At 46.8% G+C, this 26,793-nt stretch overlaps 2 protein-coding genes across 12 annotated transcripts in view; one reads left to right on the top strand and one right to left on the bottom strand.

Annotated features, from left to right (window-relative positions):
* The window catches only part of EXOSC7 (exosome component 7), a 29,688-nt gene extending 27,597 nt beyond the window's left edge, over positions 1-2,091 (bottom strand). For 2 of the 5 annotated variants that reach the window (XM_089919177.1, XM_089919175.1), the window contains exon 1: positions 1,781-1,931. Coding sequence is in view for 4 of the 5 variants with exons in the window: in XM_089919175.1 (XP_089775301.1) it covers positions 1,781-1,871 (91 nt within the window). In the remaining variant the exon portion in view is untranslated. Of the gene's footprint in view, positions 1-1,780; positions 1,935-1,987 lie in introns of those variants that run through there. The other 3 variants (XM_022573414.2, XM_089919176.1, XM_089919178.1) reach the window with 3 other exon arrangements.
* The window catches only part of ZDHHC3 (zDHHC palmitoyltransferase 3), a 59,182-nt gene continuing 34,370 nt past the window's right edge, over positions 1,982-26,793 (top strand). For 2 of the 7 annotated variants that reach the window (XM_022573411.3, XM_022573412.2), the window contains exons 1-2: positions 2,263-2,377; positions 17,943-18,272. In XM_022573411.3, coding sequence (XP_022429119.1) covers positions 17,967-18,272 — 306 coding nt within the window. In that variant the 5' untranslated portion in view covers positions 2,263-2,377; positions 17,943-17,966. Of the gene's footprint in view, positions 2,387-16,423; positions 17,155-17,942; positions 18,273-26,793 lie in introns of those variants that run through there. The other 5 variants (XM_089919170.1, XM_089919173.1, XM_089919171.1 and 2 more) reach the window with 4 other exon arrangements.

Below are 26,793 nucleotides of genomic sequence, written 5' to 3'. Positions count from 1 at the left end.
AACTCCATCACCATAAAACCTGAGAATGTGAGCCACGTGGCAGAGCAGTTCTCCTGGGTTCCCTTACCCTGCTGCTCTCTGCCCGGGTGCCCCTTCCCAATAAAGTCTCTTGCTTTGTCAGCACGTGTGTCCCCTCAGACAATTCATTTCCGAGTGTTAGACAAGAGCCCACTCTCGGGCCCTGGAAGGGGTCCCCCTTCCTGCAACAACCTCAGGCAGGGGGGCAAAGATTTCTGCAGCAGACTCCAGGCTGGACCAGGCCAGAGGCTTGCCCATAGCCCAACGTCTGGTGACTGCATCAAAATCTCCCAACATTTATGAAAATACCCATTCCCAGGCCCCAGCCCCAGAGATTCTGATTCAGAAGGTCCAGGTAAAGCCCGCGAAGCTGTATTTTGTGAGTAAAAGGCGCTTCAAGGTTTCAGAATCACTGGGCTAAGACGGAGGTTAGCAATGTCTTTTCATGGAGGAAGCAGCACATATTTAGCTAGTTAAGCAAACCCCAAAAGAGGATTAAATGCTAATTCTGGATATTCTGACATCTGCCCCCAAATTCCTGAATATAAAAACCAGTTTGATACAAGTTAGTAAAACAAAAGTTGTACAAAGAAATGCAAAATAGGGTTCTAAAGAAACTTAGAACCAACGTGGGAAAAAGTACTACCTAAAAAGATAACAATACAGCAATATATGTCAATATACTATTTAAGGTCTAGGAAAATGGTGGGGTTCAGAACTTGCCCTCCCCCTTATTTCCCCAACATGCTTTCAGAAGACAGAAGAAAGAGAAGTAGAAGTGGGGAGTCTCTCTGGCCTTTGCCTTTGAATCCCTATTTTAAAAAAGGGAAAGTGGCATGCAAGTCAAGGTGGGCTTTGCAATCAGAAAGATCTGGATTTATATCCCAGGTCCACTGTAATCAGAGAGGGTAGGGGGCCCCGGAAAAAGAGAACCAGGCATGGCTTTCTGGACATAAGAGAAGCCATTTTAGGCCTAAGCATTGTTGTGATCTAAGCCTGACCATAATGCTTGCCCTTGAACAGGTCTCTGTAATCAATGATGTTGAGGGAAGTAAAGAATGCAGGAAAAAAGGGAAAGCAGTGAAGAAATAACAGTTGAGATAAAACAGAGCCCTAGTTTTTCCTCAAGGGATATACTTAACAATCTGATACAGATCTTTGACTTGTTATACAAGAACTAAGGCCCCCACCCAGCTAGAGGATGGTAACTACAGGATAAGACCCCAAGCTGGTCTCAACCCGAGGAAGGATGATGTTGACCTTTTTGACCTTCGGAGACTCCAATCAACTAAAGCTTGGAGTCTGTTAACCTTTGCCCCAATTCTATGCTAAATTCTCCTCTGCTCAAGCCCCCACATGAATATGCATGTGCCCTTAGCTTATTCTCCAATTTTGCTAATTGGATAGACACTGCTTTGGAAAAGATCCTCAGCGTCCCCTCACTTGCTGCAATTAATAAATCCTTCCTTCTCCCAATCTTTGGCTTGGATGTGTCTTTTGGCTCGACACCCGCCAAGCGGCAAACCCTGTTTTCGGGTGACACCACCACACACTTACTTTGTGACCTCAGACAACTGATTTAACCTCTCTGAGCATAGTTCCTTATATGTAAAGTAGAGATAATACTTACCTTCAGGACTGTTACAAAGATTCAGTGGGATAAAAATGATGATAGAATATGTACCTAACAAAAATGGGACAGCTCAGCCTTCAAAGGCTGAGAGGGTGTTTAACAGAATCAGGGACTGCCACCGCTTCCTACCCGGGTGTGGAACCTTGTAGACCCAGAAAGAAGCAAGTACAAATACAATCCTAAATGGATTCTCGCCGCCCGGTCCCAAATACGCCCTCATTGCCGGCTTCGATCTGCACACGCCGGCCGCCGAGCGGTTTAATCACAAGGTAAACCCAGTCAGCCGCAGTCCTAGGGGAACCCGGCGGCCGGCGCCGGTACCGCTGCTGCCGCTACCTGAACGCCATGCACAATGTACACCTTCTCCGCCTCACTCAGCGCCACAAACGCCATGCTGCCGAGCCTCCCAGCCGCCAGATGTCATCTGCCAGCGTCTCCCCCGCGGACCACGCCCCCTCCGCGCCCATGCGTCATCAGCCTGCGCGGCGGCCGCTCCAGCAGCCGCCGCCGCCACCACCGCCACCACCGCCGGGAGCTCGATGGGCTTCTCTTGCGCGCCGCCCTGTGTCTGGCCGAGTCCAGGGAGCCGCGGCGCCTCGTGCCGGGGAGCCATCGCTGCAGCCCAAGGCCGGATCGCGGGTCGGGGGCTGCAGGGGGAGCGACGGCGGCGGCGACAGCCGAGCCCCACCGGGGGCCTGGGACTGGGGAACTACCTCCAGCTTCATGGTCAGTTGGGTGAGGAAACTGGGATTGGGTGAAAAAGCTGGGGTGAGACGAGAGGCACGGGCCGGAGCCGGAGCTGGAGGACTCGTAGTAGGAGAGACGTGCGGCGCAGTTTGCTCAGAGCTGAAGTTGAAGTAGCAGGTCGTGTGTGTTGAGAGAGACAGACAGACAGACAGACACAGACAGACTCACTCCGAGTGAGGGGAGGCGGACGTCGTGATTGGCCTGAGAGGCTGTCTCCTTGCTCTCCTTCCTGCCCCCTGTCTTGCATTTCTCTGGTCCCTAGAATGGTGGAAAAGAAAGAGGCGATAAAGACCTCTTTAGGTCGTTCCCGGTGGGAAGGGTCTGGGCCAGAAGTGAATGCCCACTAGTCCCGAGGCGTCTTCACCCCAGGGATTCCCCCACCCCCACCCCCGCTCTCTCTCTGGGGCTGGTTGACCGAACGCTGACCCGGAACCTTTGCAGGATCCCCTTGCCCCGGGTGGCTGCCGGAGCACTGTCCCAAAGAGAGTAGGGGGGGAGAGTCTTGGTCGGCGCTGGCTGGGGGGCGCAGTGCCCAGGCGTCCCCAGCACTTCCTAGCAGTGACTAGGGATCGCTGGGAGCCGTGGACGAAAAAAATGCCAGCCCCGCTCGTGGCCACGTAAGAATGGGTCTTGAATATTCAGAAAGGATACCTGCAAGGTGAATGTGGGGTCACTGAAGGAGCCCATTAAGGCGGGGCTGACAGGGCACGAAAAAATTTTAAAGGGGCCATGTGGATAAATGGGGGAAAGTTAACCCCAAACGACAGAAACAAAGAGGGGGTCTGATGACTTTTCCAAATGCTCCATTTCTGAGGAACCTCCCTGTACTCAAAAGTGAAAGTAACCCTTGACAGCTTGATCATCCAAAGAACATTTGGGTTTTCTCAGATAGTAGCTCAAATACAGTTTCACACATAACTTTTGGGAGCTTAGCATAGATGGGCTTTGTGCTGGCTTTGGAACACTAAGACAAGTGGAGCACAACTTCTGCCCAGAGAAGCTCCCCAGGCAGAGGGGAAGGACCCAGGGCCAGCATAACCACAGAACATGGTGGTTAAGAGCTATGACAGTGGCACTAGTGAACACAGTGGGATAGGGAGGTCAGTCCGAGGAGGGTATGGAGAGGAAGTACCTGCCCACATTCTTAAGCACTAAACTGCTGAGCCCCAAAATAGATGATCACTTCTTAGTAGACTGGACATTAGTTGTTTCTGATGTCTCTACATAATTCTCTGCAGGTGCACCTACAGGGAAGACATACTGCATTGTTGAACTTTGCCCTCCAGGGAATCTAGGAGAGGTGAAACTGGAAGTGTTTCCTCCCTAACGAAAGTACAGGTGCCCCCACCTGTTGTGGCACATAGATGCCTTTGTGTGTGGTTGGACGCCTGGATTCTAGAGAGGACCTCCGTGGTGAGATAACAAGGGACTGCTGTTGTTAGAAATGGTATCTTGTGCTAGAGATTGCTCAGAAAGGAGAGACCCTGGATGTGGAATTTTAGTAGCTAGGATATCTAAGAAGATTGAGGGTTTAAAAAGTGGCAGTGAATAGATCAGAAAAGACACTGAAAAAAATTCTGAGTTTGGATGCCATGGAATCATCTTTATATAAAGATTCATCTTTCAATGAACCTTTTAAAATATAAAACATACATTTGAAGTGTTCCCCTGATAATTGACTAAGTTTCTTTGCTGGAGAAGGGTTGACAGTATTTGCTAAATAACATTATGAACAATGTCTGACATGTTAGACAAAGTAGATATAAGAGGTGTAAACAGTAGAGTGTTCATTTAAAATTCTCTACTAAAACAATGACACCTTCACTAATTGTTTTGCTTGAATGCAGCCAGAGCATTTTTTATCACATATGTTGTGATAATGTGTTAGACATTTCAAAAGCCTATAAATCCAGAGTTCTTTTTGGTTTACTGAAGCAATTCAAAGATTATATGTTTGCCAGAAAATCAAAACACCAAGGATGGCATATTATTCTGTTAACCTGCTTGTTTTCCCATCACTGTCAGATTCTTTTGGAGGCATACTGATTTATAGGTCTGTCTGTTCTAAATCTCTGTTCTCTTATTAATTTTATCTAACAGTAACTTAAGCATAATAGTGCTTATTATGTGCCAAGCACTGCTCTAAAGCACTTTACAAAGACTAACTGATTTAGTCCTATTAACAATAGCCCTGTGAGGCAGGTACTATTATCCTGTTTTACAGATTGGGAAACTGAGGTGCAGAGAGGCTGTCTTGACCAAGGTCTCAGGTCACACAGCTAGTAAGCGGTAGAGCCAGGATTTGAGACCAGAAAACCTAGCTCCCATACCTGCATTCCTAACCATCCCCTTATGTAGCTGTCCCCTTTCATTTCATTCACCAGAGTATTTGTAGGAGTATTTGTGTTTGTTATGGAACTGGTAATGCCCTATAAGTTATAGTTAGTTTTAATTCCAAAAGCAAGGAATCTGTTCCTTTTTCTAGAGGAACATTGAACGTGGTGCTGATGGGAAGCTCATGTGTCTGTTTCAGCCAACTCTTTTAGATAAGGGAAAAGGTTACATATAGACCAAGTACAGCTTAACTCAAAGTACCTGAGATCCCTCAACGGCAGAGAAGCCCAAGGGATCAGGTACAGAGGGTTGAGATAGGCATGGAGACCCAGATTCCAACCACGTGCTTATTCCCAGAATAGACCTCTAGAAGCTCTTCAAACAATCAGGAAGTATTTGTTTGCATGCCTTTGTGTCCCTAGTGTTCTCGTGGGCCTGAAGAGATAAGAAACTGAAAACACACACCTGCCTAAAAGGAGTTTAAGATTTCTTATAACTGCGGAGCCCAGGTTCTTGAACTAGTACGAACAAGACAAAATAAAGTGCTCAATTGAGACACGTGGTACTTAGATGAGAGGCCGGCCTATAATAAGGTGCTAATTGTGCAGGCCAGGCATCAAGAGCAACAGGTAAAGAGCTGCTGCTAGCCACTGGCAGATAACAGTAACATTACACAGACAGAGTAAATCTGTCCCACCTAGCCTTGGTTAATTAAAGCAAAAACAGTCAGTTACAGGAGAGCATGGGGCAATGCTGAGTCCGTGGTGCTGAAGTTGCAGAGAGCTCTCGAAAGAGACCTCTTAAAAGCCCAGCAAGGGAACATTTTATTCCCAGTCTTAAACAGAGGTAGCCAAGTTTTATGCCTTTTCCTTTCCGTTCTCACAATTAGCCCAGCACCCCAGAAAAGCAAAAGTGAGCTATTGTTTTCCCTATAGATCCGTTTCCTTTAAGCACTTTGCATTTGTCCTGCCTGTGCCTTGTCTTAAAGAATACTCGGTATAAATAACCTGTCATAGTCAGGCCAGAAGGTCTGTCTGTCTTGTCATTCTAGAACTCATAACTTGTGGTTCCAGTGATAGAAAAATTGATGGGAATACATAGGTAAAGCTTATTCTCATTTAGAGGAAGGGTCTTCACGTGTGTTTCATTCTGAACGAATGGCAGGGTGCTTCCTATGTCTTTCATTAGGGCATGTGTGAGAAAAGGGCATCACATGTCCTGATTAGCAAATCTGGAAGTATTTAAACACATACACACCCCGATAGCCATAGAAAGTAGCAGAAGCTGAAGCAGCAGTGAAGGTGTGATGTCTGGCTATTGACCTTTTGGGGGAAATAAGAAGGCTAATGCCATGCTGCCTCGAATTTCTTCCTGTTTTCTGCATTTTAAAATCATTTGCCTTCCTCTTCAAAAGCAGATTTCCAGAGACAAATGGCCAGGTTATTGCTGACTTTTGACTGTGTAGGTAAGAAGACTACCTTGCATGTTCCACCTAATTCAGTCATTCATCCAGGCAATGTGAGGAAACACCAGGAAAACTCCCTCTTTTCATAGTTTCTTCCAAATTGTAACATTCCTGGTAACATTCCATTGATTGAACTCTTTGGATTTTCTGGTCTACCTGAGACATGAATATCTCCTTTTCAGGGTCAGTGGGGATGGAATACCTTGGGGTAGGATTGATTTTTCACCTTAGGACAATGGCCCTAGTGGGACAAGTACAGTTCTGGCTGCAGTTCTGTTGCAATAAGTTTTGACTTTGCTTTGTACAAAGTGTGCGTTTCTAACCCAAGAAAGAGTAGCAGAGAATCTAGAAAGGCAGGTTGGCTAGGAAGATAATGATCTATGGTGGAAAGCCTATTGGGCATCTATTCCAGTGATCTAGACTTTGCCACTAACTTGCTTTGTGACTTTGAGTAAGTCAACCTCTCTAAACCTCATTTTACACGAAAATGCCTATCTTACCAGGTTATAGAAGTCACAGTAGATCTCAGATATAGAGACATTTAAACACTGAAAAATGGTCATGTTTAACTTTGGACTTTAAGACTTCTCTCTTTTACCATTTTGTAATATTTGATGTATTTTGATAGAGCTTTTCCCTCTCTGCAAAACATTAAATGAAAGAACAAAGGAAGTGGTAATTACATGCCGTACTTCATTGAAAAAATTGAACATGCTCAGGAAAATTGCTAACAGACAACTGTTTCTTTTTGAATATTAACAAAGAATGGGGAAAGAAAGTTAAAGGATACTTTTGATAATAAAAAAATCCAAGAAATTAACAAAGATGTTGAATTTGTTTCTGAGAACAGAGGAATCAGAATCTCAGCCCTGCAGAGGACTTTAGCAATCAGCTGAATGTTCCCTCTTGTTTTATGGGTGAGGAAACTGAGGCTCATGGAGGGTAACTGTCTTGCCCCAAATCATGAGGTTAGTGAGCAGCAGGGTGGGGAGTAGAATTCTGGCCTCTTGACTCCAAGCCCAGTCTTCGAAGATTCTGCTTAGCATTAGTCTCCCATCTATCTCCAAAGGCCTCTAACAGATGCCTCGCCTGGCAGGCGGGGGCTGTGGACTTGTAGAGTCTCGTTTCCTTGGGCCCAGGTTCCTCCCAAGGCTATTCTCTTGCATTGCCACTTACAGGGCCTGCCTGAGGTGAGTGGGATCAGCGGGGACCTGAAAGCAAAATGGCTCCCCTCCTTGAAGCCTCGTACAGTTGTAGTAACTGGTTCTCTCTTCTCCTTCCCTAACTCCTCTTTCAGATCCCTCTAAGCACTTTTGCTTTTAGTCCCTAAGAAAGCCACGCTCTTGCCTGGGTGATGTCATAGTGGCTGCATATCTGCACATAGCACAGTGTGGGGCCAGGTGCCATTTTCAGCCTTTGCTGGTTGGTCTCTGCCTAGCATGGGTGGGCTTTCCCTCAGAAAAAGCAGCGTGCTGGAACTTGGCCCTACAGGAAATGTTCCCCAGCAGAAGCAGATTTTAGGGATTCAATCTTAGGGTGACCCTCCTGGCTGAAGCTTCACAGCCCTCCTGCTTCCTAAGTTAAGGCAGGATCAGTCTTCTGAATGGTGGCTGGTGTTCAGCCAGGGCCCCAGCTTAGAGCATAAAATGCTTAAGTTCAGGTCTGTGGTCTATGAACAGCACTGCATGTGGCCCACCCGAGAGTGCCATCTCTGGGTGACCATGTGTGGGCAAGAGATTCAAACAGTAAGTAAGCCAAGGTCACTGGTAGAAACATCAGCACCCTTCCCCCTTTTGTTTCTAGTTAATGGGCAAAGTTAATGATTGTAGTGAGTAGTTAAAGCTAGGCTCTGGAATGAGAGCAGGCTTGGGAGTGTATCCTGTCTCCACCGCTTCCTAGCAGTATGAACATAGGGTGATCTTTCCATGCCTCAGTTTCCTCACCTCTAAAAGGGGGTGGGAAAGTGAGGACTTATCCTACAAGGTCGAGTAGCTACGAGGATAGAGCAGGATGAGGTGCGTCTAGCATACAGCCCAGTATAGTAGACCTTCAGTAAGAGTCAGGGCCCTGCTCCTCGTTGGGTGTGCCCTGCACTGTGGCAGCTGCCAAGCAGAAGGCATCTTGGAACCTACTCCTGACAGAGGCCAGGGGCAGTTCAGTGTCAGGTGAGATCATGCACCTGATTACAAAGGGTTCCATATACTATAACACTTGTTGACAAACATTAATTGAGTAGCTAAATCAGTGATATATTGTTGCCTTTTTAAAGAGTTTCCTGCTGGGTTGCAGACTTCCTGGAAGGAGGAGTTAATGTAGGGAGATGGCCGCATAAGCAACAAGAGGATACCATCCTTTAGACCTAGATAGGAAGTTAGCCAGCTCGCTAACCATTTTATGGAAATCAGCTGACATTTCTTTACCCATCTGTAGAAGAGGCTGGACCAGAGTTTGGAAGAGGTCAGCTAGTCCCTATGGTCTCTTCCCGAAAGGCTGTGTTTTTTGAGGGCCCTAGTGTGTGAGGTGGCCTGGTGGGTGCTGTGCTCCATTAAAGAGGAAGCCGCCAGCAGCAAAATGGCTCATAGAAGAAAGAATGCTCCTTCTTTTTTTTTTCCCCCCAAAGAATGAGTATTATAGGCTCCCAGGAGCGGAAGCAAAGTCTGCTTAGAGTCCTTTTCTAAGGTTTTTAAAAAAGAGTCACAAAGTTTAGAGAACTAGGCCTCCCCACTTGAGAGATGAAGACATTAAAGCTAAGTTGAAGTGACCTCTCCTTAGGTCCATGAATTGTGCGCGAGGGAGCAGGAAGCAGAGCTCGTGTTTCCTGCTTGGTCATTCCTCCTGTCCCCCTCTTGCAAAACAAAAAAAGAAAGAAAGAAAGAAAAAGCAGCCATGTGCGGTGCTCAGAATGTGGTCTGTGGCGGCAAACAGAGCTGGTTTTGGATCCTGGCTTTATCTGATCTAGGGAATATTATTAAGACCCTCTATACCTCACTTTTTCCATCTTTACAATGAATAATAAAAGCTACTGTGCTAAGTTGTTGTGAGAATTTAGAGGGGCTGCTTTGTGTACCTCCTCACTCTTAATGGGCATTCAGTTAATGATAGTGCCCATCTCCATTCCTATAGCAGCACTGCATGTTCTAGGCAAAATCTCAAATGCCCTTGGATTTCCTCATCTGTAAAGCAGAAGAGTTTGACTAAAATCTATTAGATGGTCTTTAAGGTTCCTTCCCACTCTAAAATTCTGACTCAGATAGTGATTGTTTTTTACCAGTTAATCTTATGCGTGGTCTTGTTTTAATTTTTTTCTCATTGTTGCAACATATGATAAAGCACGCTCATGAAAAAGGATGAATGTGTTACCCAAACGAGTGGTAGTTTCTACTGATCCCCAGTGTTTGTGACATATGTCATCCTATATGTGGGTGTGTATTTTTTTTAATAGATCTAGAAAGCTAGGAGGTGGTAAACTGCCAGTTGTAGTACTGTAATAGTCAGTTGTAGTAAATGGAGGAACCGTTAGCCTACATGAGCTTCCAAATCCCCAAACTTTTTTCTGAAATGGAGACTCATTGTTAGGAATCTGAGTTTGCACATGAGTGGGTTTTATAGGAAGGTGGCTTTTATAGGAAGAAGGCAAATTTCGCTTACTGACCACTCGCTGGTTCCCTCAGTGAGTTTTAATATATATAGGATTTGGTTTGGGCATGTGATATCTTCTTTCCTTCCTCCCTCCTTCCCTCCCTCCCTCCCTTCCTTTCTTTTTTCCTGTTTTTTGTTAAAGATTAAGTATGACAGAGACAGCAGGCAGGCAGAGGGAGACAGACCCTGTTGTAGAGAGAGACACAATGTAGACTCCTTGGTAAAGATCTTCTAGCACAGGCCAGCAGCTCTGCCTGTCTGGACACCTTCCTTGCCTGGCAAGGTGTGGGTAAGACAAGGCACCTTTCCTTTGGACCACACCCTTACCTTTTGGAAAGAGTTGAGTGACTCATTCTGGTTTTTTATGAAACATTTCAAACATAGTGATTCATGGTTCATTCTCTCTTTCTGAGAATCATCTAAAAATAGGTATGAAATTTACAATCCTTTTGGATCCTTACACAAATTAAGAGAATTGTAACTCAGATAAATTCATTTTTTGCTAGATCAGATTTATTTCCAGAGCTTCCAGGGAATGGGCCATTTATTCATCTGTAAAGCTGTAGGGCTGGTTTGTGAATACTTGAAGTCCATCACCCTAAAACTTGAGAAGTTCTGAATCTATACAGTTCCAAGATCTGCTTGTATGTTGTGCATGAATGCATGTGTGGATGTGAGAATGTGAGTGGGTGTGCTGTTTTAGGAAAGTAATCTTCACAAAGTCCTTTGAGATGCCTTTAAGGACTTGGTTTTAGATCTAGCTGAGCCACCCATGACTTTAGTGTAGTATCTTGTCTCAGGAAAGCAGCTGGCAATCTGAGAAGATCTGGGATTCTTGGGACATTCGCTGGATTGAGAACAGTGGGTTTTGGGGGTTCTAATACCTCCAGTACTGAACTTTTATGTGGTCATGCCTTTGAACCTTGTTCATGAAGCACGGACTTTTGGTCAACTTTCTTAGGCCAGGTTTATAAGGTTTTGCCCCTCACTCAACAAGTAATGATTAACTACAGTCACTGTAGCTGGATTCTGCCCATCACTAATTGTCAACACTAGGCTAGGAGGCTAGGCTGGCCAACAACCATCTATGGGCCATAGTGGAATGGGGCCTCTGAGCTTCGCCTTAGAATCACCACTTTCAAACCCTTTCAGTTGCCCAGCCATGGATAGGCAGCATGGGAATTGAGTCATAAGTGATGTACTGCAAGGCCAATCCAGAACCCCAATCCCTGGGGCTCACAGGACTCTAGATGGAACTTCACTAAATACATTTTTGTCTGCTTATCTGGATTAGTGGAAGGGCCTGACTGTGGTCAGGCATAATGAAGCACGTGTGTTATAGGTGAATCTGGAGGCAATTCCCTGGACCAGAAGCAGTGGCGTTTTTTGGAAGTTAGCACTAATTTCAGTCATTTCTTGGTTTTTGCTTCTGAAACTCTAAGAAGGAAGACTAGATGGTTTTCTTAGACTTCCAACACCCTACTCCCCACAGAGCTCAGGTTGTCATTCTGGATACCATCTCTGCCTTATCATCAGGATCACCTTCTCTAGGGAGCTCCAGAACACCTCTGATCCTGCGCATCTCTTTCTCCTATAGTTTTACCAGATTGGGAGCTGGGAGAGGGAAGGGCAGGGCCTGACCAGGGCAGCACACACACATTATTGTCATCCCTGGGTGTGAGGGCCCTGCACAGTTCCTTGTGTTTAGCGGCTGTTTCATGCATGTCTTTTTGAGTTGAATTGAAGAGAGGGGGCTTGAGAAAGCAAACAGGGCAAGGGCATGGGATGAAGAAGGTAGGGAGGGAAACTGGAGGAGGCTGCCCCACTGTGGTATGAGCGGGCTGGCAAGAGTGGTGTTGAGGCTTCTGGGACCGACCAACCTCCCAGTGGACCTGCCCCAGAGGCTGAGCAGCCAGTTCTGCGCACCTCCTCTCACGCAAGGACTCATGTCAGGAGTGGGTCCTTGGCAAAGAGCCTCAACCCCAAGGATTGGAATTTCCCTAATTCGAAAAGGAAAAGTGGTCAATATTTGCCTTTTCTGTTTTTGTTACTAGGGACAGAGTGAAGGGAATTTGTACAGTTTGTTTCAAGGTGGGTTTTCCCCCATATTCCTCAGATTTTCAGTTGGCTAATGTAAGGAAAGCTACTTCCATTGCTTTTGGGGGAGCTGGGGTTAAGTACATTTTTAAGAGCAGCGTGCCTTCCTTGGTTTTGATTGGACTGTTTGAAACTCTGCAGCGTGGATTGGAACATGCTCTTCAGTTCAGCCCTTAGTGTCTGGCTCTGCCAGACACCCTTGGCTGGGTTCTTTCCCAGATCACAGGCTCTCACTCACCAGTGAGGGGCAGTGGGAAAACACAGCTCCTCTGTCCACCCTTTGGTCTCACGTGGTCTGAGTGTGGAACATCTGGAAACTTGAGTAAGAGTCACAGTCCACCTATTTCACAGTCCTATTGGGGGCACCCTTCGCCGTCTAAAGTATGACCACAGCCCTGAAAGTAATCAAACAAGGGCTCCAAGAGGTGGGCCGGGGAACACAAAGCTCATGGCATTTTACTCCTGTATTCATGTAATGAACACAGATAGTACGTGGCTACTATGTGCCAGGCACTGGCTAATGAAAAGACAGGGCTCCCAACCCTCAAGGACTGTGTGGTAGGAGAACATAGCTGGTGTTCCCTAAAGGTCAGTTACCTAAAATGAATACCTTTCTTTTACAAACAAATCTAACAAGATTTAGTTTTATTTGCTTTTCTAGTCCACAGCCAATTAGCAGTAGTAAATAGAGGGTATGTTGGGAAGATTGGTAGCTGTAGACACAGAAATGACAGCCAGGAATGGAGGAGGAAGACAAAGAACCACACAAAGGAGATGCCAGAATTAACAATTATAATAGTCTGCACAGGCCAGTTGGTGTGAGGCCGAGAGCCCAGTGATTCTCTGTACCCCCTGAGGACATTACCTAACACACTCCATTAATTGATGTTCCTGGTAATGACTCTAAATCATTCCGAAGAAATGGATGGTTATTGTACTTAAGACAGGAAGAGCTATAATATCCCTTTTTTGTTGTTTTTTGTTTTACTTTTTAATATTTCCAGTTTAACCATCCAAATTGTTAAAATGTGTTTCTGCTTAGGAATAAGCCACAGTTACCTGGGAAATTTGCTTATGTGGAAGGGGCTATTCCTCAGGAAAACCACACGTATGAAACACAACTCAAGTTTAGTCGACTCATTGCCATATGTACAATCAAGAATGAGCAATTGTCAGAGGACAGATAGAATACAGTCAGCTACTCTGAAGATACACCATGAGCATAATATGATCACTGGAAGCATATAAACAAGAGCATTGCTCTAAAATTTATTTTCAGTGATTATCCATTTCTGAAAACCACACAGTTTATGATAATTGAAGAACAATGGAGTACACAGGTTGTGGTGAGATGACCCTCAGGCAGCAGATGACAGGAGGATACACTGCCACTGACGTGGGTTGGGGTGGGGTGAGTCGTCACTGACCATCTAGGTCACACTGAGCTGTTCTGCAGGGGAAGCAGGCAGACCTCGGAGATGTTGCAGGTTCAGTTCCAGACCACCGCAATAAAGTGAAAATTGCAATAAAGCAAGTCACATGAATTTTTTTTTTTTACAATAAAGCAAATCACATGCATATAAAAGTTATGTTTCTACTGTAGTCTACTGGGTGTGCAATAGCATTATGTCTAAAAAACAACATACCTTATTTGTTTGTTTGCTTTTGTTTTTCGGCTGTGCCACATGGTTTTCGGGATCTTACTTCCCTGACCAGGGATCGAACCCGAGCCCATGGCAGTGAAAGCGCCAAGTCCTAACACCAGACTGCCAGGGAATTCCCATATACCTTATTTTAAAAATACTTTAATGCTCAAAAATGCTAACCATCATCTGAGCCTTCAGCAAAAGCTGTTGGAGAGTCTTGCCTTGATGGCTGCAGACTAGTCAGGGTGGTGCTGAAGGCTGAGGTGGCAAAATAAGACAGCAGTGAAATTTGTGGCATTGATTGACTCTTCCTTTCAAGAACAGTTTCTCCATAGCGTGCAATGCCGTTTGATAGCATTTTACATGTAGTAGACCGTCTTTCAGAATTGGACTCAATCCTCTCAAACCCTGCCGCTGCTTTATCAACTAAGTTTATGTACTATTCTAAGTCCTTTGTTGTCATTTCAACAATCTGCACAGCATCTTCACCAGGAGTAGATTTTATCTCAAGAAACCACTTTCTTTGTTCATTCATAATAAGCAGCTCCTTATCCATTCAAGTTTTATCAGGAGGTTGCAGCAGGTCAGTCACATTTTCAGGCTCTACTTCTAATTCTACTTCTCTTGCTGTTTCCACCACATCTGCAGTGACTTCCTCGAGGCACTGAAGTCTTGAACCCCTCAAAGTCATACATGAGGGTTAGAATCACCTTCTTCCAAACTCCTGTTAATGTTGATATTTTGACCTCTTCCCACCAGTCACAAATGTTCTTTTTTTTTTTTTTACATCTTTATTGGAGTATAATTGCTTTACAATGGTGTGTTAGTTTCTGCTTTATAACAAAGTGAATCAGAGAGTGGCATGGACAGATGTTCTTAATGGCATCTAGAATGGTGCATCCTTTGCAGAAGGTTTTCAATTGACTTTGCCCAGATCCATCAGAGAAATCACTGCTTATGGCAGCTGTAGTCTTATGAAATGTATTTCTTAAATAAGACTTGACAGTCAGAATGCCTTTTTGATCTGTGGGCTGTAGAATGAATGTTGGGTTGGCAGACATGAAAAAAACATTAATCTAGTTGTACATCTCCATCAGAGCTCTTGGGTGACCAGGTGCATTGTCAATGAGCAGTACTATTTTGAAAGGAATATTTTTTTTCTGAGCAGTAGGTCTCAACAATGGGCTTAAAATAGTAAACCATGTTATAAACAGATGTGCTGTCATCTAGACTTCGTTTCCATTTATAGAGCACAGGCAAGAGTAGATTGCGCATGATTCTTAAGGGCCTGAGGATTTTCAGAATGGTAAATGAGCATTGGCTTCAACTTCGAGTCACCAGCTGCATTAGAGAGTCCGCCTGTCCTTTGAAGTTTTGAAGCCAGGTAGTGACTTCTCTCAAGCTATGGAAGTCCTAGATGGCATCTTCTTCCATTAGAAGGCTGTTTTGTCTACATTGGAAATTTGTTCTTTAGTGTAGCCACCTTTCATGAATTATCTTAGCTAGATCTTCTGGATAACTTGCTGGTGTAGCTTCCATGTCAGCACTTGCTGCTTCACCTTGCACTTTCATGTTATGGAGATCGCTGCTTTCCTTAAACTTCATGAACCAAACTCTGCTAATAAGCTCAGACTTTTCTTCTGCAACTTCCTCACTTCTCAAAGCCTTCACAGAATTGAAGAGAGTTAGGGCTATGCTCTGAGTTAGGCTTTGGCTTAAGGGAATATTATGGCTGGTTTGATCTTCTGTCCAGACCGCGAAAACTTTCTCCACATCAGCAATAAAGCTGTTTCGCTTCCTTATCATTCGTGTGTTCACTGGAGTAGCACTTTTAATTTCCTTCAAGAACTTTTCCTTTGCATTCACAACTTGGCTAACTATTTGGTGCAAGAAGCATAGCTTTTTGGACTGTCTCAGCTTTTGAAATGCCTTCCTCACTAAGCTTAATCAAATAGTAACGTCAAAGATTGCTGATTGCAGATCACATAACAATATAATAACAATGAAAACGTTTGAAATATTGCGAGGATTACCAAAATGTGACAGAGACAAATGCTGTTGGAAAAATGGCACCAATAGACTTGCTCAGCACAGGGCTGCCACAGACCTTCAATTTGTAAAAAAGTAGTATCTGCGAAGCGTAATAAAGTGAAGAGAAATAAAACGAGGTGTGCCTGTATTTATTTGGTGGGTGACAACTACCTAGAACCAGCAAACTTCTGTAAAGAGCCAGAGGAAATACTTTAGGCTAATGGGTCTTTCCATCACAACTATTCAACCCTGCAAAAAAGATATAGAGAATATAATATGTGTAATCGAATAGTATGGCTGTGGTCCAATAAAACTATTGGTTTAGAACTTAAATAGCAATCGTGGGGACATAGATGATATGCATACAAATCAGTATGGCAGCAGGAAAAAGAATGCTTGCATTTGGAGGTTGTCAAAATGTTGAGCTTCCATCAGCTTTTGAATCATAATGGGATTTCAGCTTTTCGTTTGTTTGGTTTTGTTTGTACAGAGTTTAGAATTTTAGAATTTGCTTGCCATAGGTCAGGTCCCAGATGTCCCCAGTTTTCAGTCTCCTGCTGTCCTTCTCTTTGGTGCTTCAGAAGGTATCCCTGCATCTTTTAATGCCTCTAGGTTGTCCCTGGCAACACTAATTGCCACTATCTTGTGAAGAGCACAAGGTTGCTCTATTGGAAAATTCTGGTTAAATGTGATAGTCACTCTGAGTATTTGTTGAGTCAGTGTTCCTTTGGACAAGCACACAGTACACATTTAACTGCCTTTCAGCCATTAATTCTCTGCCACCATGGGAGGGGAGGCCTTGGCCTTATTCTTTCATTATAAGTCAGTGCAAGTTTTGATTCCAGAATGTCTGTCATTTGAGTAGTAGTTACTGATCTGCCCTCTCAGCTTTCTGGACACATCCTTACTTTTCATGACGCTACTGTAGTCACTTCAGATCCTCTTTCTTCGTTGGGGGTGAGGGCAGTGGAGGAAGGAGGAAAATTGGGCAAAGGGTAAGGATAACCCAGTACAACCGTTGAAAGCTTGCCCTTCCCCTTCAGAGCTGCAGTCTTCAGAAAAGCACACAGAGCCAGTGCTGCTTTTGAGTGATTTCCTCTGCTGTGAAGTGATTTGAGTTCTCAAAAGACTGAGATGTTGCTTGCCTGCATCATAGACTGTGCTCCGGGTGGTTTTCCCATGGCCCCTACATCTGAGAGAGAACTGGAGCCATCGCGGTTTCTGAGAAACCTGGTTGGTGAAACGACAGGCCCCAGAGTTTAAGATAAAGAACTGGAGCAGGGGAATCTGAACTGACGTGTCTTGCAGCATGTGCCGTGGACAGAGAGACTTCAGTTATCACGTCTTAGTGATTTCATTGCTCTCTCCAGAGACTCAGCTGCAGCTGTGAGGAAGAAAGGACGCGTTGCTCAGCCCTTGCTTCTGAAGTAACTGACGTCTTTCCTAGAGAGAAGACGTGCACACCGCCTGTGATGTGTGCAGGGTCTTGCGGTCAACAGCACGAGTAACAGGCACCTCCAACTCCTTCGACCCTCACACCAACTGTGAGGAGGGGGCTGGGGCTGGAATGTGGGTGTTTTCCTAGGTCAGGAGACCAGAACTCACGAAGCCCCACAAGCAGGTGGTGCGGAAACATCTCTGGACTCATTGTCCAACACTCCTATGCTTTGCCCTATCACCAGGAGTAGAGCAGAACTCATTCCTGGAAAATAAACCATTTTGGCCATAGGGCTAAAAACCCTAGCTTGTTTCAAGAACATTCCCCATCCTAGTGAGTGTTTTGCCTTTATTATTGGCTGATGCAGTGCAGTAAGTTAGAAGGTCTTCATGGTTGCAGCTTAACCCTAGTCGTAGGTTACCACTACTTTCCTCCTACTCAATCCCAGCCAGCCTCAACACGAGTCTCTGGGTTTGTCCACAGTGTAGAGGCAGCAGTGTTACTGATGAAGAGAGTTTTCCCAGAGGGCCTGGTGCTCCCCCTCCCACCCCTTTGTCTTTTAGGTCAAAATTTGAACATATCTGTTAGTCCGCCTCCCAGCTGGTGTGCTGTGTGTGCTGCTGCTGCTCCGGCTGACCTGAGGCGAGGCATTTGCCCTTTGAAGCCTCCCCTTTCTTTATCTGTCACGTGAAGGCTTTGGGCAAGGTGGCCCTGTTTTAGCTTTCAGAAGTAGGGACAAGAACTCACATTGGAAATGAACAGAAGGTTTAGGCAGCTTTTCTGCAAGAAGTTTGCACATAGATACTCATGGCTCGCTTTGGAAAGGTAATTTTGTGAAGTCTCCTTGATGACAAGACCACACCAAATTTCTGGGTTCTTTCTTCTCTCTTCCAGATGCCAGTATGGACAGAATAGCTTATGATGCTTATCCCCGCCCACCACTTCCGAGACATTGAGCGGAAGCCAGAATACCTCCAGCCAGAGAAGTGCGTCCCACCTCCCCACCCCAGTCCTGTGGGAACCATGTGGTTTATCCGTGATGGCTGTGGCATCGCCTGTGCCGTTGTCACCTGGTTTCTGGTCCTCTATGCGGAGTTTGTGGTCCTCTTTGTCATGCTGATTCCATCCCGAGACTACGTGTACAGCATCATCAATGGAATTATGTTCAACCTGCTGGCCTTCTTGGCCCTGGCTTCCCACTGCCGGGCCATGTTGACGGACCCCGTGAGTATGTCTGGGCTTGTTTTGACCAGCCCACACTCTCCTCCTCTGGCCCTGGCATGGCCGCAGCCTGCATGTGCCCCCTGACCTTGGGAATGTGGAGAATAGGAGGGCCAGGGCTGGGGTGGGAAAGTGGACTCAGGCCCCACCGAGGGGACCCCATCTGTACCACAGCCTGTCTTGGTTGAATGATGCTTTCTGTATGTAGGTGTCTGCATTAATTGAGCCTACCATGGGAGGAGTTTGATCTAGAGGAGGCTTAGCCTCTAGTTAGAAAGGCACAGTGAGAAAACCACGAGGCTGGGGCCAGATGATCCGAGTGGAAGGCATGCTGGGGGTTGGATCAGGATGGGGCCTCCCAGTGAAGATAGGACTGGAGCCAGGTGAAGCTGAAATTAAAGCCCTATCCAGTTCCAGGAACCTGCACAACAGTGGCCTTTACTTGTGTGGGCGAGGCTCATCTTTCCCTGAAAAGCTGGATAAGCCTGTTTCAGGCCCTAGCAAGTGCCTCTTGGTTGAGTATCTGTGGGTAAAGCCGTGGTTTTTTGCCCAATGACTTAGCTAAATATACCAAGCTGTGCAAGTGGCTGTTGAGTATTAAAGTCTCCATTCCTGCTCATTATCTTGTATGGGAAAAGTGAGAGAGAGCGTTATTTGATAAAGACTTCCTATGGCTTAATTGTTTCAGTACGTGGGACGAGTGTGTTTAAATTAAGAAAGGGAAAGCACTGCAAGTGGCAATGCACTGGCCACACAGATTTCGTTTCTGTGAGTCCCGGGGAAAGCACAGTAAAAATGCTGGGTCCTGAGCTAGTTCCCTTCTCAGAGGGCTCCATTTCCTGCTGGTTCAGGTGGTGGATTGTTAATCCATCCCTAGGGAAAGCCACTTTCCCGGCTGAATCACGAGCCAGTGACCGGCCCATATGGCGCCTCTTCTCATGCACGTGCCTGGAGAGATCGCACACACTGGCAGGCAGGGGCCTGCTGGCCCAGTGTTAGAGCTGCTCGTAGGATTGTTGAACAGCTGTCACCTGAAGGAAATGAAGTACATGGTTATAAGTGCCCTGAAACACAGGGCATAAACAGTTTTCCTCAGCAGCATCAATTTGATCATAATGGAAACAAATTAAGGGTTCATTCAGAAATTTTTATGGTGCCCTTGCTATTGGGGATACAAGAGTAAAAGACATTATTTGTCTCAGCTTATAATTTAGTGTCTGCTGAGCCCCAGGCACTCTTCCTTCTCTCAAGGTGCCCTGTGTCTAGAGGAGACGACAGGTGAGGTTAACCCCGTGTGATGAAGGCTGTGGCAGAAGGAAGCACAAGTTGCTGTGGAAGAACAAAAATTAACCAGTCTAGGCAGGGGTGGCTGCCTGGAGGAGGTGATGCCCAGGCCAGTTCTTGTCAGAACAATGTACATGGGCAGGGAAGGTGGAGGGTGATAGGGCAGTAAGACACTGACAGCATTCCAGGCAGAGGGAGCAGCATACACAGAGACACAGGAATGCAGGAGTGTGGTTGTTTGGAGTGGTAGGAACTTAGGAGAATGGGTTTGGTTTGGTGATGTGGCCAGAGTGCCAAAGAAGTGGGGTAGGAGTTGGAAAATGGGGCCAGCGAGAGCCCCTGAGGATTTTAAAAGAGTGATGAGATCAGATTGTCATTTTACAAGGATCACCGTGGCAGCAGTGAGGAGGAGCCCTGGGGGCCTTGAGGAGTGGGACAAAATGGATGCCATGTTTATTGAGTACCTACTATGTGAGAGGGTCCTTCTGAGCAATGGATACAGCTGTGAGCAAGACAGACCACAATCCCTGCCCTACTGCTGCCCACATCCTAGCGTAGGGCGTCAGGCAGTAAAGACGTGATGGAACAAGGTAATTTCAGAAGTCGAAAAGGGCTTTAAAGACAGCAAAACCGTGTGATCCAGGGGCTGTGGTAGTGACTTTTCTGGGGCGAAGGAGGACTATTTATTTATTTACTTACTTATTTTTTATTTTATTTTATTTTATTTTATTTTTCCAGAATCCTAATCACTAGGCCACCAGGGAACTCCTGAAAGCTCATAGTGGTTTGGTTTTGTTTTAATTTATTTATTTATTTATTTTTGGCTGCGTTGGGTCTTCGTTGCTGCGTGCAGGCTTTCTCTAGTTGCGGCGAGCGGGGGCTACTCTTTGTTGCGGTGCGCCAGCTTCTCATTGCGGTGGCTTCTCTTGTTGCGGAGCATGGGCTCTAGGTGAGCAGGCGTCAGTAGTTGTGGCACATGGGCTTAAGCAGTTGTGGCTCGCGGGCTCTAGGTGCGTGGCCTTCAGTAGTCGTGGCACACGGGCTTAGTTGCTCTGTGGCATGTGGAGTCTTCCCGAGCCAGGGCTCGAACCTGTGTCCCCTGCATTGGCAGGCGGATTCTTAACCACTGCACCACCAGGGAAGTCCCAGGAGGACTATTTAAATGAAGGTGATCTGAGAAGGACCCCTGAGGCAATGCCACTTGAGCTGAGGCCTAAATAACATGAAGGGGTAGGTCAGGCAGGTGAAGGTCAGAGGGCAGTGCCTTGCAGGCAGAGGAGAGGTACAAAGGCCCAGAGATAGGAGCGTGCTTGGCGTGTTTGAGAAACAGGACTCAGACCAGGGTGACCGGAGCATGGTGAGTGGAGGCGAGAGGGGCTGGAAGCGGTGGGGAGGGCTGCAGAAGCCAGGCCAGGCAGGACCTGTGGGCCTCGTGAGAACCTTGGTCTCTATTGTACAGTGAGAAGCCATCAGAGAGGCATGATGTGACCTGATTTTTGAGAAGACACTGCCTTGTGCTTGCGATAGGGTTCTGAGGTGGGGCAAGTAGAAGCAGGAAGATGAGAGTTATCGCAGTGGGCCACGCAAGACATGGTGGCAGCTCAGACCAAGGTGGGAGCGGTGAGGCTGGGGGAGAGAAACTTTTGGATTTGGAATGTATTTTAAGCCCCTAATGCTCAGGCCTGGCTGCATATTAGAATCCCTTGAAGAGCTTTCGAAAAGTACTGATGCCTTGGGCCCCATCCCCAGAGATTCTACTCTAATTGGTCTGGGATGGGGCCCTGGGAATGGGGTGCTTTAAAGCTCCCAGGTATCCCTCATATTCTTCCAGGTCTGAGAACCGCCATTCAGAAGAGTGACAAAAGGGAAGAGGGATCAGAGAGTGTGCCTTCCAGAGTCTTGGCTGGAGTAGCTGGGAGATTTGCTGGTCCCCTTTATTGAATGGGAGAGTCTGGGGAGAACAGATTTTGGAGGAGAAATCAAGACTTCTATTCTGGCCAAACTGTGTCTCTGTTACGTGTAAGCAGGAGTGCTACCTGGGCAGTGGACAGCCAGGTCTGGGGCTGGTGGGGAGTTGGGATCAGAGAGTAGAGTGTGGAGTTTACTGGTTTCTAGAAGGCATGTGAATCAGGGAACTGGATGTCGGGTGGGAGGGAGAAGAGGCTTCTGCCCTGGCCTTCCTGCTACCCTCACACACGTGTGTTCTTTGACCTCCATGTTGTGCCCTCTCCAGGGTCTTCCTCAGTCTGGCCCCTTGCAGTCAGATGCAGGAGAGAGTGATTCTCACTGTATGTTGCTCGGCTTCCAATCCCAAATGAGAGCCACAGACTATATCCCAAACACCATTCAGCTTCTCATAGGTGTGTTTTGCTGTTGGCCTGAAAGAAAATGGGGCAAAAAAATAAAGCGTCTGTCAAATACCTACCATTAGTAAGGGGAGCAACTCAAAGCATGCCCTGCAGACCTGCCCCATCTCCGGCTCTTCATGCTGCCACCTGCCTCTCCCCACTCCCAACATGTGACATCTTATGCAAAACCCAGTACACAAAACATAGAGAGGTGGGGCTGCAGAGGAAGGAACCCCTGGGACACCCCGGGCTTCCAAGGAACAGAGTTGGGGAGCCCAGATCTCACACTGAAAGCAAGTCAATTAGGGGTTCCTTATTAACACTGCAGGCAGAGTCTGTTTTTAAAAAGGCATCACTGCAGGATTCTAAGGAGTTCCCTAATAGGATTGTAATGTTTTGTATCTCAGGAATTCATGTTGTGTATAATTTTTCAGAAAAGTTTATATCTGGAGGTTATAAGCAATGTATAACAATGTATGCATTGTATATCATTTTGGCTTGTTAATATTACTAGTAAAACAAAAACAAAAAACTCCTGCAGTCTCCCCCAGACAGTTACTGGTAGCCCTTTCAGCTCTGAAATTCTTATTCCAACTGTAACATCAGAAGAGTTGCAACCACTACAGCTTTCTGGACCATTTAGCAGTCATTTACTCCAACAGAGTAGTAAGTGGGTCCACGAAGAGCTTGAGCAGAAAAGGGAAGAAAGAAATGACTTGGAGGTGGAACTCCCATTTGAGAAATGGGGTGAAAGGGATAGACAGGCCTATAAGAAGAGGGAAGGGGGCAGGTGGACAGAGGGGCCGTACCTCACTTGGCAGGTGTGCTGGCCTGGAGGTGGCATGGTGTGGGCGGGCGCGTGAGTCAGACCGGTGTTTGATTTCAGGCTGCCCTCTCCTTGCCTGCTCTGAGGTTGTGTAATGTATTCAAAGGAGCTTTCTGTGTTCCTGAAACACTTGAGACGGTGCGAGGTCGAGAGTGGCTCCGCTTGCCTGGAGGAGGCAGCCTCTTGAAGGCAACCTGGGCTCAGGGACTCTTTCTGACCTTGGTACCTGCTCTGTCTCCCCGCCCCATCCCAATTCACCACCTGACCTTTTCCAGTTATAAATACATTTTAACTCCTCATCCTAGGAACCCCCTCAGGAATCCTGAAGGATTCCATTTAAAATTTAGATCTGGGACAACACCTGTCTCCCAGAAGGTGCTTAAAGCTGAGAGCGTGTTTCTTTTTGTCCTGGCTGCTGAAAGCCCAAAGCCAAGCACTACACAATCACAGCAGTTGTGTCAACCCTATGATCAGCTTTTTTTTTTTTTTTGCCCCTGCTTTCTTTGGACCTAATCGTTTATTAACCTCATTGTAAATTATCTCAAATCTGAGATTTGAGAACAAGAGGAATGTAAATGAATTCAATTTAACCACATTGTTAAGGGAAAGAAAATTCATCTGTCTCCCTGCCTTTGAATCCCACCCTGTGAACACCTTGCTATAAACAGACCTCACATGACTATCTGAGACCACTGCAGGCCAGTGATTGGAGTTTCAGCTGCCCAAACCGGAATAACAGGACTCACTTCAACATGCAGTTGGTAATCCCTTCTGGAGTCTCTCTCTCGGTGACCTTATTGAGCACAACTGTGTAAAGAATCAGTGAGTATTTACTCGGGCAAGTACGGTGGCAGAATGATGTCAGGTCCGTGGGAGCATACGACGAATAGCACCGGGTCGTCCTGCAGTGTGCCGTGTAATGTGCGTGGGTGCTGCGTGCAGCCAGAGAAGGGCCTCTCACACTTTGCCCAAAGGTGTTGACACATTCCCTGGATCAGGTCAGGGACTTGCCTCAGGGTTCATTTGAGGAGGGTGCTGCACTCTGCCTAGTGCCAGGCAGTTTCTCATACCTGCCACTGAGTAATCCATAAACACTGACCGGAAAATCTTTCTAGCTCCAGAGAGAAGAGGGTGACCAATTTGGGGGTTACCTACCTCCTATCTTTCTGTGGAGGAGACAGGTGGCCTTTTGACACAGGCCTGGGGTTGGTCACCTGTTCCTGGCAGAGCTATTAGAGGGAGAGTTTCAGACTAGACCAGCAGGTGTGCTCATGCCGTGATCCCATGGCCCCTGAAACAGTTTAAGCAAGTTTTCATACTTGTTGCTTGAAATAAATGGAATCATTGGTGCTTCTTTGGAACCTGTGTCCACCCCTTTCCAAGTGTGTCCTTTTTACATCATCATATTATCCTGGATACTAATTGAAACAGGCCTTGTTATCTTGGGCCTATTTCAGTCTTAATGTTTGTGTAGTTATACAGTTCTTCACAGGAGAATGATATTATGGCATCAAGGCAATTAAAAAGAAAACCCTCTTCAGTCACTTAATAGAATAGAAACGTAAGTTGGGGGCTTCCCTCGTGGCGCAGTGGTTAAGAATCCGCCAATGCAGGGGACATGGGATTGATCCCTGGTTGGGGAAGATCCCACATGCCATGGAGCAACTAAGCCTGTGTGCCACAACTATTGAGCCTGTGCTCTAGAGCACGCAAGCCACAACTACTGAGCCCACGTGCCACAACTACTGAAGCCTGCGCACCTACTACTGAAGCCTGCTTCAGTAGGGCTCTAGAGTGCGCCTAGAGCCCATGCTCCACAAGAGAAGCCACGGCAATGAGAAGCCAGCGCACTGCAATGAAGAGTAGTCCCTGCTCGCGACAACTAGAGAAAGCCCGCATGCAGCAACAAAGACCCAACGCACCCAAAAAGATAAAAAAAATAAAAAATAATAAAATATGTAAGTTGTCTTCTGATAGAGGCATAGATTCTAGACTTGTGTCTGAATCCTGCCACCACCACCTGTTAGTCATGTGATCTTGGGAAGCTGCTTAACTTCTCTGCTTTAGTTGCCTCATGTATAATATGAGGAATATCATAGTCTCTGCCTCATAGGTTTATTGTCAGAATTAATTGACAAAGTACAGTAAAGCCCTTGGAACTGTGCCTGGCATATAAGCAATCAATAAATGTCTGTTGTATCATCACTGTTATTCAGCTTGGATTTATTGAAGACTTGTTCCATGCCGGGCCCTGGGCAATTCATTGGGCTACAAATTAAAGACATTGTGTCTGTCCACCAGGAATTTACAGTCATGTAGGAGAGATCAGTGTATACTTAAATGATAGGTGTTATAAGACAAATACAAGCTATGGTAGCACAAAGGCCAAGTGATGGGTTCTGTCTTGGGTGTAGCCTGGGGCCATTAGAAAGAAGGCAGAGGATGTGGTCCCTGAGTGGGTTTGTTGTAGGTGCAGGAGGCAAGGATGTGCCTGACAGGCTGGAGGGGAGGTGCTAATATGGGTCCCTAAGGGCACAAGAGGAAGACTTGGAGAGTACAGAGCCTCTGGGAAACTCCAGGTAGTCCATAGGGTGGGACTGTCAGGGGAGGGAGGTGACACTGCAAGGGTGGTTCAGGGCTGGATCTTGGTGGCCTTGCCTGAGCCCTGCCCAGGAGCTTGGACTCTGTACCATGTGAAGGCTCTAGGGAGCCGGGGAAGGCTTTTAGGCAAGGGGAATAACATGATCAGATTCACATTTTAGAAAGTTTACTCTGGAAAATAGTGGGGAGAAAGGATAGAGGTGAGGCTGCAGGATACGGGGAGAGACTGGAGGCAGGAAGACCTGGGGGACTCTAGTGTCTGGGGCACACGATGATGGGGTTCAACTAAGGCTGTGAGAGTGGCATGGAGGGGAGAACATTGGATTCAAGGCATCATTTGGGGCCATATTAAGTTGGTCGAGTGGGTGGGAGTGTGGGGCAGAGGGTTAGAAGAGCTGGAGATGACTACTGGGTTTCTACCCCCGGTGACCGGGTAGATGATGTCTCATGGGCCAGGGAGGGGAGAATAGGAAGTACAGTTTGTGGAGAAAGTAATGGGTTCAGTTCTACGAAGTTGAATTTTGGGGGTTTGTTTTATTTTGTTTTAATGTCTTTTGAACAACCACGTAGAAACATCTTCATCCCCAGAAGAGGTCTGAGCTGGAGCTGGTGATAGAGGAAGATTGTCTGGGGAATGCAGGATGAACAAGGAAGAGGGCTAGTGGTGGAGCCCCAAGGATCACCCATGTCCAGGATGGGCAGGAGAGTGAGAAAGGCATAGCCCTAGAGGCAGGTGGAGGCCAAGAGGGCATGGAGCCGTCACAAGAGAGTGACAGGAGGAGGGACTGGTGGGCGTGAGGAGACCCAAGAAGGATGAGGGCTGGGAACTGACCTTTGGATTTGGCCACAGGGAGTTGCTTGTTGACCTAGTGGGAGCAGTTCTGTGGTATGGAGGCAACAGGTGCCAGAGAACTGGAACTAAAGAGTCAGTGAGGGCTTCCCTGGTGGCGCAGTGGTTGGGAGTCCACCTGCTGATGCAGGGGACACGGGTTCGTGCCCTGGTCCGGGAAGATCCCACATGCCACGGAGTGGCTGGGCCCGTGAGCCATGGCCGCTGAGCCTGTGCGTCTGGAGCCTGTGCTCCACAACGGGAGAGGCCACAACAGTGAGAGGCCCGTGTACCGCAAAAAAAAAAAAAAGAAAAAAGAGTCAGTAAGAGGTGAGCAGAGACAGCAAGTATACACAACTTGGAGAAGCTTAGCTGTGAAGGAAGGAGAGCATGGAGTCTGCTAAGAGCCTGAAGGGAAAGCTCTGAGGTAGAAGTATGAGCCCCTGAGGGCCCCTCGTCCTCCAGACAGTGGGTCCCCGTGGGTCCAGGGATGGGAGGAGGGAGAGGAGGAGTAAGGAGGGGGTTACCCTGGCAGCCTCTGTTTCCTCTGACATAGGAAAGGTAGTGGGCAGAGGTCGAGGAAGGTACTGGAAGTTTGGGCTAGCCACTGAGGGGAATGGTTGATGGAGCTATGTC

The sequence above is a fragment of the Delphinapterus leucas genome, chromosome 10 (assembly GCF_059928025.1).
Source record: "Delphinapterus leucas isolate spDelLeu-1000000601 "Yukka" chromosome 10, BTC_Dleu_Yukka2, whole genome shotgun sequence".
Classification (NCBI taxonomy): Eukaryota; Metazoa; Chordata; class Mammalia; order Artiodactyla; family Monodontidae; genus Delphinapterus; species Delphinapterus leucas.
This window is presented reverse-complemented; position numbering and strand designations above follow the sequence as displayed.